Here is a 12745-nt window from a genome sequence, read left to right as displayed (position 1 = left end):
GTGTCATTTAACTTGTGTGTGGCAGAATGAAGTGTGTAATACAATGAAAGCGATAATGCACCTCCGTCATGTTTCATTAAGCAGGGGGATGGGGGCGGAACGAGCGGTGGGATGGTGGTCCCGACCAGACAACCATCAGCAGGCGAGGTTTTCCTCTTCGTGGAAGTCAGGAAATGCTTAAAGTCATCAAGACTGGAATGAGCAGGATTAACACGGATGGAGTTAATCTTTAATTAGTCTTTAAAAAAAATTACTTGAACATTCCTTGTGTGATTACAGTAAACAAAAGAGACTATTTCATAGTAATCTCAGAGGTATCCTCCATAGTTAATGCTAGTGCTGCGAAAAATTAACACCACATTTCAACAATTCCACTATGCTGCTGTTTTCTGTTCCAAGGTCTTTGCTTTATGATTATCTTCTGTTACATTTTTCACATTTCGATGCTGTCAGAAGAAATGAGGCTGTCATCCTTCTTTGTGCTGCAACGCAATAAGTGTTTCTGGTGACTCAAAGCTGTGGTGGCAGTAGGGCACTGATATTTAAATGCACACATCTGTTTGTGCTGTGTGTGTACACAGTGTACAGACAAATATTGCACACGTTCATTACACTTAGTGTCTTAAAACATATGTGCTGTGTGTGCTATGTGACCATTTATCTACATGTATCTACAGTATGTGATCTTAAAAACATATATGGCAGCAGAAGAGGCAACCATAAACCATAAAGCAACCGAGCAGATTTTCCCCAGAATCAAACTTGGTGGCAAAAAATGTAAAATATAGAAGTGGACTGACCAATAGATGTGACTACAACACCTGTGATGTCTCAAAATCAATGCAGGTTATTGATGTTTAAATGCAACACATCAGACTTAAAGTCGTCCTAAATAACTGAATTGTACTTCCCAGTGGGGTGAGATAATGACTTTTCCTAAGCCAATCCAATTATTTTCTTTGATTAAATGTCATTTTCTCAACAGCTGTAGTGGTATATTCAGCAGTGTATTCAGCTGTGGCAGTATGTCGTGTCTTGAATTCTTGAATTTAAATGATTTGAACTCAGAATCAGGAGATTTTCCTACTTCCTACTAGAAAAAGTACAATGGGACGCCACTCAAAGTCGGAGAAGCAGTTGTCCGACGTATTTTTTTAAGATAATACATGTACACAAGACAGCTGCATTGCTGACAGTTCAGTTGTGTCATTGCCAGCCAAAAGAACACTTTGTTTACAGAAACCGAAAATTACAACTGGGAAATTCCGACCTCTGACTCCGAATGGAACGCAGCATCAAAGAAGCATCATTTTAGAAATCATCACTACATCAACAAACTCACAGGGCACACCCTGTTAAAACTGAGGTGTTGTGAATTTCACAAATTTTCACCCCTTCCTGTTTCCCCCAGGGAGAGAGATGAGAGGATGTTTACCAAAAGAGCCCTGAGCTGGAGGTAAATAGCGTGGATGCAACCACTGTGACTTCCACTAGCCAAAACCACATGGGATCTATCAACAATCCAAACCGCACAGGATCTATCAACAATAAAAAACCACGCAGGATCTATCGTTCTTCTTATCTTAAAGCGAGGATGTTTTCCAGAGCACACGTATCAGTCAAAATAACTGCACGCTTTCATGAGCACAAAAGGAGTTGTGGCCCATTCTCCCAAAGCTTATCTTGATTTAAAAAAAAACCTTTTCATTGCACAGTGGAGGATCTCAACTGAAGTTAATAGACCTGAATGTTGGGTGAACATTCATTTAATCAAACTGAAAAAAAAAAATGTAATATCCTGCACCACTGCATAATTAAAGTGCTTTTCTTACAGTCTGAGAACACACTTAGACAAACAACAGTGGTAATTAGCCATTATGCAAGAACCCACTGAAAAAGACTCACCTCTTAAACACAGCTAATTGCCTCTAGGAATGCAGATAATACCCTATTCGGTCCGAATGCCAAGAATACGTGTCACAGGTCCTGTAAAACACTGCATATGCATGTTGTGAAACCACCACATCCCAGCTGGCAACAGTAAGAATTGTTTATAGCAACACTATATCTGCAGAGAAAGGATCAATCCATTATGCTTATTTTTCAGAATAAGTGCAGTAGACAGCTGCTCAGCTTCATACTTAACCTTGAACGCATCAGAAAAGAAACATAAAGGCTTGTGGTGAATGATATGTGGAGAGGGAGGCAGCGCAGGTGGCGCAGGCTTCGCATATCACTACTCTTATCCAGTGTGCATGGGAATGCTTCGCCATGACCAGCTATGAAACGACCTTGAGGGAGCATCAATAAAAAGCTTCATTAACCCATTCGATTAACCTCTTCCTCGCATAAGCTCCATAAAACTGATGCATGTATTTTAGCCCGGAGCCCGGAGTTCACTATATGAATCAGGGCTGGAGTGTTTGGCATTTACAGGACCAGGGAAGATGGACTTAGCGAATCCTTGCTGAGATAAACTAGCAAGTGTTGACTTGTGTCATAGGGCACCAGTGGTGTCACCTCCTTAACTAATTGCTTCGGGGAGTTCATCATCACACTCGCAGTTAAGTCCTCGCCGACGAGTGCGGTGAAGATCAACTCGACACAGACCTGCTACTTGCTTACGAGCTCTGATCGATTGTTTTTTTGCAAATTACAGATAGCACACATGAAAGAGGCGCGATTACCTCAAACTCAGCTTCAGGTTCTTCATGGTTTTTACCCCACAAGCTTTAATCAAGCATTTTTTATTGAGGAAAAAAAACAAAGGAAAAATTGAGGAACTGATTTTAAATGGTCCAAATACCAAATTCCACCAGTGCCTGAAGGTTCCAATGAAGTTTTCACAGAGTGATTTATTTACCCACTGACGGCTCCTTTGAGATATTTTGGAGTCTGGACTCCTGGGCCGTAAAGTGACCTCTAATGGATGGATTAGGCCAAGTCATCCACTTCTGAGGGCACACAAATATACTCAGGGAGCACATTAGATCTCTTTGGAGCTTAGCATGATCAAATTATTGCATTAGACCGGTCAACTTATCCAATTAAAGTTGTAAAATGCATGGCTCTCACCCAACCGAGACGGCAGATCCTTGAGGGCGTTTGCGGGGAGGCTGAACCCTATCCACCTCCTCATCGACAGAACAGGCCTCGCCACATACTTCAGCTGAGGATTACAGCCTTTCATCTTGCTCAGACCGCCGACAGCACACAGGCGTCTTTGAGGCCAGATATGCCTTGTAGTAACATCAGCAAGGTCCAGATTTGTAAAGCTGTTTCCCAGCCTCGCGCTCCTGTGGTCTTTTTCTCTCGTGTGTACATGCTCTCGTATTTTTTTTCGTCTCGTTTAACCTCGCTGTCCTCATAGGAGTGCAAGGACATTTTCTTCCATTAGTGTCCCCTCAAGGACAAATTTAGGAAAGTGTTTTTGAGCTGTTCTGAACTTCAGTTGAGACAAATGAAAGGTGATTAGTGGCTTAAAAACTCTGCACTCTTAATAGCTGAAACAATTAGGAGAATTTTTGAATAAACTAATCCAAATGACACTGAGGGATTTATTCTGATTAAGGACAGACATTTATAAATTAAGCTTTAAAACCCCAACAAAATGCTCACAAATCCACAAACCAAAACCTCTCCTCGTCTGATCAGGCAAGGACAAATGGGAAGAAATGATGAGCAGTTACGTGACAAAAGTGGTCAATTTTCAATTCTACCCAGAGGCAAATTCACTTACACAAAGAAACTCCTATTACCTATAATCCCTCAGCTAAGCACACATCTGATCTGACCTCCACTCTCTATCTCCACGGTCTTTAAAGCACCGTTGCTCTATGAACATGACAAATAGCTTATTGATCAGCAGATGTCGTCTCTAATGTCCTTTCTGCTTGGGCTGCAGCTGCAGCCGCCTGCTCCACACAACCTGTCCTAAGCCTCCTGGATCTCCAGCTGAGTCTCCTGCCTCCTCCCCAACACTTCCCCACCTCCCAGTCACTCTGAGCGGGGGCCCCACCCCAGCCGGCCTGCCGGCCACCCTCCTCATCCCTCCTTGTCCCTCCCTGTCCTCCAAGGTGTGGAAAGGGTCACAGACAAACACCATCTGCTCCGGCAGAGAGAGAGAGAGAATGGCAGGTGAGGCCAGCTTCGGGGGTCATGTGACCCAAACGCTGGCCGGCTATGCCAAAGCTCGACCCACTAAAAACAAGGTCAAAAGAAGATTCAGCAGAAAAAACAAAACAAACACCAGCTCGGCACGGTGACAAATCAAGAGTGGGAAAATGGGTGGAAGCAGAGATAGAGGGAGAAAAAAATTCTAATCTACATTGTTTTAATCCACAGGGAAGATTACACAGTCATGGTGCCTTGACACAGCAGCTTGTCAGAAAGAGGTCATGCAAACTCACTCCCCGCCCGTCACGCTTTTTAGCTCTGCAGAGCATCCATATGTCCTTCCAACAAGTCTGTCACTCAGCTGAACTCTTTCATAAACTCACTCAACATTTTCCTTCCTACATGCAACTGTGTGTCACCACCACTAATGATGTCCTGCAGCTTAAAAAAAGACATTTGATTATATTTACTGAGAGCACGCAGCAAACAAATGATGAATAAGTGGAAACTCCGGTCAGCGCCCTACTGTACGTTTTGTGTGGTGTTGCCAAATTTGGATTTGCTCCATCTGATGTTGACACTGTGCTGTGGAGCTTTTGTTTCCGTCTGTCAAGGACGTGGTCTCGCTGAATAGAGGGTGCGGGAGAGGACTGGGCCAACATCCCACTGGGGTTTTGTCTACCGTTGAGATGCTGCAATAGAGTGAGTGTGCGATGTTGAGGATGCAGCAGATGCATCTGACATACAACTGAAAGTGATTATTAGATAGATTCTTGTTATCAAATATCAGTACTATTTCATTAGTAGCCACCTGTAGCCTTGAAAGGTGGCGTTTAAAGCTTGCTTCTTCACAGAAAATTGCAAGAAAATGGGGTAAAATGCATCAAAATGTCTGGAAAATGGTTCCAAAGTGCCATTGAAGAAGCCTATTTAGTAATTTACTGAAAAGAGCCACAACAAAGAGAAAACTGTGTTGCGTTTCCATTTGATAAGGATGTTTAATCCACTTTACTGACTCAGAAGAGTAGCGTGGCTTAAAAAGAAGTCATAATTGTCCAATCTGTGTACTTCACCAGTGTGAAACTACCCTATAATATGCTACAATGAGAGACATGAATGCAGTGGGTCAGCGGGTCATGACGTAGGGATGCAGAGAACTAGAGGAATGTAAAGGCTTCTCTTTCTCCTCTTGACGGATTGATGGGCCCCATATTCTGAGGGGGTGGAGAGGAGACACCTACAGCGTCGTGAGATGCTGCCTAATAAGGGGAAGGAGGCGTTTTTTTTTGTTTTTTTTTTGTTGTTTTTTTGGGTTTTTTTGACTTGCCGTCTATGTTTTAGCTCAACAAAAGCCTTTGTGAAGTCATTTATCACTGTCGCCGCTCTGAATTGAACAATGCTGGAAAAGAGATGAGGACAAATTCTTTCCTGGTGGTGTGTTGTTTCTAAAACTGAGCTTCAAAGACGGGGAATTTTCAAAGCACGGCTCTAGCTGAATATGCACTGGTTTGTTTACAGCGTCTAGAATAAGAAATCTGTGTAAGACAAAAGGATGTATCACACTCACTGGTAATGGCTACCTTTGTATTTAAGACTTCTGGTCTGAAGTGAGTTTCCACCACACAGCTTCTCTCTGTAGCAGCTATTTTCACCACGTCAACTCAGATGGCTTCTTATAACTTTGTTTAGACTTGTGTTGCATCTAATTCCTTTTAATCTAATCCATTTTAAATCCAGGTTTATTGTGACCTTAAATCAACCCTAAATCAAATAGCACTCACAAGTCTACAATCACTTTCTGTCCAGTCCAAAAGTTAACATTTCAGACTGACCATTACCGGCTTTACATCATTCCTCCACCACCTTGTTGTGCCTAATCTAAAAGGCAAAGCTAGTATAAAATTCACCCAGGGCTTCATGAATCAGCTTTATAAATGTTCAGAGACAAAAAGAAAAGGAAAACAACAGGAAGAACAGGCCTACAGTGCAATTCTTCATGGTAAATAAAAGAAATAACAGCATTAAATGACATCAAGGATGTGTTGTGGCATCATTTTACAAATTAAAACACATATCAAACTTAGTAACACCAGCCCAACGCCAAGTTAAGTCATTTAACAACATGCAAAATCAACAGCAATGCTCATCGTGGTTAAAACAGCCACTCCATTCGCGTGGAGTCTGTACAAGTTCATGGCTTTGAAACCACCTGGTCCTCACAGCTCAAACAGGGGTCACTCCCTCCAGAGACATTTTGGTGGCTCTAAGTGGCGATTAGGTCACTGCGGGTGTCACCGAAGATGACTTCCCTGTCTTATAAAGAGGGGTGGGGATGACTTAGACTGGAGGGTCATTCCTTTACACATCACTTCCTTTATTAAGGGGCTGCCCTGGCCTAGTAAAGGGGATGGTCAGTGGTCATCCGACCCCCCCCCCAGCCACCCACCCTGAGACCTCTATCCCCCTGTGTCCAACCCCCAGCCCTTCTCTGCTCACTCAGGGGGAAAATTACTTTGAGCTGGGGGAATACAGCTCCATTGAGATGGAGAGAGGGCCGTACAAAAGAGGGTGAAGTTTAAAAAATTGTCTCTCTTTTCCATGGGGGCGGTGCATCACTGGAAGGGCTAGGACGATAGGAGCACGGAGGGGACAAGGTCATTAGATTGGCATCTCCATAAGCTCTTCATTCCCATTGTCTGGGCAAATCCGCTCCAAAGGACCTCCATGAGAAATGCCCCCAGTCAACCCCACACTGAGCCCAGAGTCCCCCCTTTGTCTGCCACTTTTTAGTGTGCTTCCAACACAAAAAGCATTTCTCAAGAACAGCGTACAAAGCTTGTCTCGCGCTCAAAACCAAACAACATTGTTCTGCTGCCTCTGGTTGGGAATGGATTGCAGGCAGCTGCTGACATCTTCAGGCAATAAAACATCTGCCCAAAAAGTCTAGAGAACCCCTCTTACCTTCGGACATTTCGGCGCTCCTCCTCAAGCTGTTTCAGAAGCTCGTCGATGCATTTGTTGGCGTCCATGTATTCCTGCCAAGAGGAGAAAGATGAGAAAAGCCAGAAGTAAACAATGGAGTCAGTGTGCAAACAGATGCAGGTCTTCATCTGAAACATTATCAAACAATAACAGCAAGCATTCATTGATGCTGATGGAAGTCCTGACTGGACCGTGCATCTCCTCCACTTTGTTTTCATTCAGTGTGAAGAACAGCAAACCAGAGCACAAGTACTTTTCAAAAGGTGCAATTAATCAGTTTAGTCTCCCTTCCTCTCTCTCTTTCTCTTTTCCCTCAATGTGTAACTCCAGAAGCACCTCTGGGTAACTTCTAACGGCTGGCCCAGAAGCCAGCCCAGCTGTGTAATGTCAGCTGGGAATAGCCCACACTCACAAAACGTGCGCTACTGAGTTACAGCACGGACCAAATGAGCTAAGGCTAAGAGCAGAATGGAAAAAACAGACGCAAGGATTTCTTGGCTCCGGCTTCCCGATTTGCCTCTTAGTGGTCCGACTACATAAAGCAGAAAGCGGGGGAGCGACTGTAAGAAATAGGCCACATAGGCACCGTACTTCAGCCATCTGGGTTTTCAGACATTCGAGGTCTACCTGCGGTACGTAACACACGGCCAGTAGTAACTTGAAGCTGTCAGATCAGTGCAGTGTAGGTTTAAGACTAATTAATTAGACGTTAGCTTGACAGCTCATGACGCATCTCCTGGGTAAACGGTTATCTCAGCGAGACAGATGCTCGCCATTGATTTGTAGACTCTCTGGTCATGTGCTCACGGTGTAATTAAATAATGGGGATTCCCATGAAGAGGTCACTGGGCCAGAAATCACAGTCTAAGAGAAAAAAAGTAGCAGCGTCTGTGAGTCATTTATTTTTCTGCCATAAACTCCCCATAAAAGCTTCATTTTTGTGTGTGTATTTCCTTTTATTGCATCTCCCTTTTCCAGTTTTCTGATACTCTCTGCCCCTGAGCCACTGTTGTAATCTCACTTCTCTAATTAGTCACCAGCAAAAAATAAAGCCCTTCTGTGGGAATGGAACCGCAGGATATCGAAAAATAAACTCTGTGCTGTTTTTGAACGTTTTTGAGGACCCCTGTTGTGAAACACTGTGATTAGAATAAAAGAAAAGTTTGGTCTATATGCAAATTGTACTGTTGTAACAATGCAGCATATCACAACAAGACTCATTTCTGTGGAACTACAGTAAATCTGAATCTCATAAAAGGCAACCAAAAGCAGCAGCATAACAAACGACACACTAAGCTTTTAATAATTTGCCTGGAGTATTGTTAGGACTGATTCTGACCTCCCTGTGACCCGCCTGAGGGGCCTGACCAGACTTTAAGTACTTCTGCTATCACTGCATGGACTTTTTTAACCTGTGGCCTTGAGAGCAAACTCACAACAGGCCACATGTTCAGTACAAGTACAAGCTGCTGGTCTAAATACAGTAAGTGCAGCTGTTTTGTCTCCTCACTCCTTCCCTGGTGCAGCTCTCCCACTGCTGCCGCCTCTGAAGCAATTATCGCACTTAATCTCACATCTGAGACTCCCGCTCGACGACACCCATCACCACCAGCTTGCCCCCAGTGCCAGCAGAACATGGCAAAGGCCCAGGCTTCCTGCCGAGTTGGCCAGTCAAGGGCACTCTGGGTGACCATTAGGCAAATCGGGCTGACGCCAAAGCACGACAACAGATCGATGCTGAACAGCGTGATGCCGCGTTTTTCAATTTCTCTCATACTTTCTGCAGCTTTTTCCACAAAAATAACATCAACCCTTAATCTGTTCATCATCTCTTTATCCATCATTGTCATCATTAATTTCGACTTAACCAGTGGGACAAATTTTTCATGTTTGGAAAGCAACCAATTACAGTGTCTAACAACAGTGCCCCAAAGCCATCTGCTAGTCTCAAAGTGCCACAGCACGCAGCCAGAATGCCACTCACACCCAAACTGAAAGGCCATTAGCACTCAGCTAAGCTCCCAAAGTTAAATTTACTGTTGGCTGCAACAGCAGTTAATCAATGGAAAAAACCATGGCAAGTGATTGCATTCATGTTGCTCTTCTGAATTCATCCTAACTGTGTGGGAGGATGGGGTGAGTTTGGTAGATGTGAAATATGCTCTGCAGCAAAAATATGATGTGGTGTTCAGTTGTAGTGTGAAAGTCTTGTGCATTATTAATTAAAAGATAAGAGTTGTCTGAACTTCTGCACAAAAGAACAATAGCAAAATACGCAAGAAACCAACATCTGCCTTCTCATCAGCTGAAATGTGTGATTTTTTTCTCCAGCAGCCAAAAAAACTGTCTGGGGCAAAACGTCTGTCTCTGAAAGACCATTAGCAACACGATCCCATAATGATTACGGCTGCTGCACAAAGGGGAACCTTCTTCGTGAAAGCCCCATGTCAGGGGAAATATTTACAGGCCACATCAGACGTGAAGTAAAGCTGCCTAAGTCTGTGTTGTCATCGTGCAGACCTCTGCTAATGACAGGGCACTGAAATAATCCTCAGCACACATGAAGGAATGCAGGGAATGCAGCATGCTTGTTGTCATGTGAAATGGGAGGGTATTTAAAGCAGAGATTTAAAGCATGACTCATGTATGCAATGCCGCGTGTTATATCTTCAGCCAGGCATTATTTCTGACGGTTTTACAGCTCGAGTGAAAGCTGCACCGTTCCCACGAGGCCCAGGTACTCACGTGTAGACTGAAAAAAAACAATGAATTTACTGACCTGAGACTTTATCGGAGGCATATTTCTCAGGGCTGCAACGCAGCTCAGCAATTCCTTACAGAGGTTAAAATGTCCTAAAAGCTGTAAGCTCATAAGGAGTGTGTAATCACCTCCAAAGTATACTAAATCATAAAGAGGTTTTAAACAAATGCCAGTATACTTTCCTGGACAGCAAGAAGACAGGGGCTTGAAGAACAGACCCTCAGGAGAGGTTGTGGTGAAAGAGGTTGAATTACATGGGTTTCTGATCGACTGCTACATGTCATTTTTATATTAAGGTGACAGCAACGTTTAGTTTCTTATATTCTGTGTTATATTATACTATTACTATTACTATTGCACCACTGGAGACAGCTCTTGGTGAGTAAAGGAATAAAGTTTGATGCTCAACTCGTAAGTTTCTTCTAGACTTGTGTGGGGTGTTAGATTTGAGGTAAGGTTACTTATAGTGAATATCTAACTGCAGATCAAACTCTGGATATTTCATAATATTTCATTAAACACCTGTATTGAACACAATATTGATTTTTGCAGTTATGATCTGAGCAGGGGGCTAAGCTAAGGTTAACCCAGCAGATAATGTGTTTGCTGATGTTCCTGCTCTATGACCGCAGGTTCTCAGTAGTGTTTATCCGGCCATGTTTACTCATGTGTGCGAGGGCGTTTGATGAGGAGCCAGTCTGAGGGAAGAGCCCCTCCGCCTTGACTCACACATCCAGTCCCCTTCCAACTGCTTGTGTGCCTTTATGAAAATTTAAAATGTGCACGCCGTCCCCCCATTGCTTTGGCAATGAGGAGCAGGGAAGCAGACATTAAAAAAACAGGGAAAATCAACACACTCCTGGGTAAAGACACACAAATGTGCAAACAAGTCTGACTGATACACAAACCCAGTGCAATCTGTTTAAGATTAATGGTCCAGATTTTTCAGTAATAAAACATCAGATGTGTTTTTCATCCATATGAGCCTCGCTAGCACACTCCGCTCTTTCACACATTCTTGAAGATTAGGAGGAATGGATTCACATCCTAGACAAGCGTCTGGTTCTTATACAAGCCTTTTTTGAGTTGAATGGAAAAAAATAAATAAACCTAAAGCTAGATAAAACTCTGACCTAGTCGCTGCCAAGGTCAGCGTGCACTCTTTGAAGCTTTTGCCACGATGAGTTCCCTCCACCACCTTGATGTGTCTGCAGATCAGAGGCTCGGGCTGGCCGTTACAGATAAGACACCTTGTAGAGGCTTGCAGCTCCTGCAGCGCACTCTGGGAATATGACCCTGCCAAAGACAAGGTCACAACCTCGACCCTCTCTATCCCTTGCCACACCAACCTATCTCTGCTCTGCATGAATTTCACACAGGCTGATGACATGCAGGCCCGGCCTCTGGGACTGTAAAACCAACTGCAAACCCTGAGCTGCAGGTTTTGACGGAAAGTAGAGCTCCCGCACGGGCTACCACAAGCCAAAGGTTATGCCAACAGAACGTTAGATTTCTTTCTGGGTGTATTTTTATGGCACACTTGAGAATGAATTATGACAGTGACTATTCAAGGTGTGGGAGATACAGTATACTGCATCTGATACGGCTGTTGGTCTTGGCCTCCTGCCAAAGATTCAGCTGGGTTTGCTGCCAAATACTCCTGCCATCCAATACTGCAAAGTTTATGTGTACATCATTTGCAAAGATGTAAACATAGCATATTTAATTAGCATCAATGGAAGCATATGCTCGTATGCCATATAATTTATAATGGCTGTGATCCTATCACAGTGCAGTAATGAACTAATCAGTATGACTAATTGTCTCTGTGTGCAGATTTCTAGAAACCTGCCTCTGCTTATATCAGGTCTCTGCCTATCTGCCAGCCTTGGTTAAATTCATTAGTCTTATCAGCATGTTTTGAGGCTGTGTGCTGATGATCCCTCATTCAGAGATCGTTACTCACATCCCCAATGGCCCTGGTGTCATAATATCAGCCCGGCCATCGGGCTCTCATATCCTCAGACCCTGATAACTCCACCGATAGCCCTGCCTTTTATCAATGGAAAGGGCAGCGGCTCAGGTTAATACATGTTACTTTTCACGTGGGGAAAAAAGCCACTGAGATCTGTGCACTGTCAGGTTGATCTGTGAAAGACGATTTGGTGTCAGGGACAGATGTGATCCTAGATGCTTTGTTTCCTGTATCACAATGACTTGATGAATCCATAAAGGAAATTGTTGCCTCCTGAGAAGACAGAATGAAGATTTAGATGTGGAATGGGCAGAGACAAGTTCACGACCCCCTACCCTCTGTGGCTTTACTGCTTCTCCCCGAGATCACCTGTCAATCAAACAGTGAGGGTGCTGGGTATTTTATGTTTATCTACGTCTATCTCAGCCCAATATCCCTGGGTGTTATGTGCATATTGGACAACTGGATGATATACAGCCAGTGTCAAAGTTCAAGTTAATACAGAGAGTAGTCTGTGCTTTAACGAGACAGAAAGTAAGGGTGTGGAAGCTGATGCAGGGGATTGGCATGAAGCTACTGTCACAGACCTGCAATTAAAATAACTACAATCTTTCCAATCATTCCTGCAACCTTAAAGTTGTAACCCATAAGATTTCAGTCCTGGTTGAAGCAGTGGTGAAGCCTTGGTGAAGCAGCAGCAACTGCTAGCAGTCACATAAAGTAACGCTGTATAATATACTTGCATTGTTTCCTGTGAATCCCTCATGTATGTGAAGGCAATTTTAATCCTGTGCAAGGATGGCAGATTCTGCCATAAACAATGAAAACTGAATATAAACATTTAAAGGTGCTATGTTAAGTTAGAGAATTGAAAAAAAAGTTGAATGTAGTCCACAGTTTTGCAAAATCAT

The 12745-nt window shown here is 43.5% G+C and overlaps 1 protein-coding gene across 3 annotated transcripts in view; it reads right to left on the bottom strand.

Annotated features, from left to right (window-relative positions):
• Nucleotides 1–12745, bottom strand: part of LOC108873052 (nck-associated protein 5) — a 126512-nt gene that overhangs the window by 79330 nt on the left and 34437 nt on the right. For all 3 annotated transcript variants that reach the window (XM_018661071.1, XM_051066113.1, XM_051066112.1), the window contains one exon: nucleotides 7078–7151. In XM_018661071.1, coding sequence (XP_018516587.1) covers nucleotides 7078–7151 — 74 coding nt within the window. The remainder of the gene's footprint in view (nucleotides 1–7077; nucleotides 7152–12745) is intronic.

The sequence above is a fragment of the Lates calcarifer genome, linkage group LG7_2 (genome assembly GCF_001640805.2).
Source record: "Lates calcarifer isolate ASB-BC8 linkage group LG7_2, TLL_Latcal_v3, whole genome shotgun sequence".
NCBI lineage: Eukaryota > Metazoa > Chordata > Actinopteri > Centropomidae > Lates > Lates calcarifer.
Note: the sequence above shows the minus strand (reverse complement) of the source record. Positions and strands in the feature narration are given on the sequence as shown.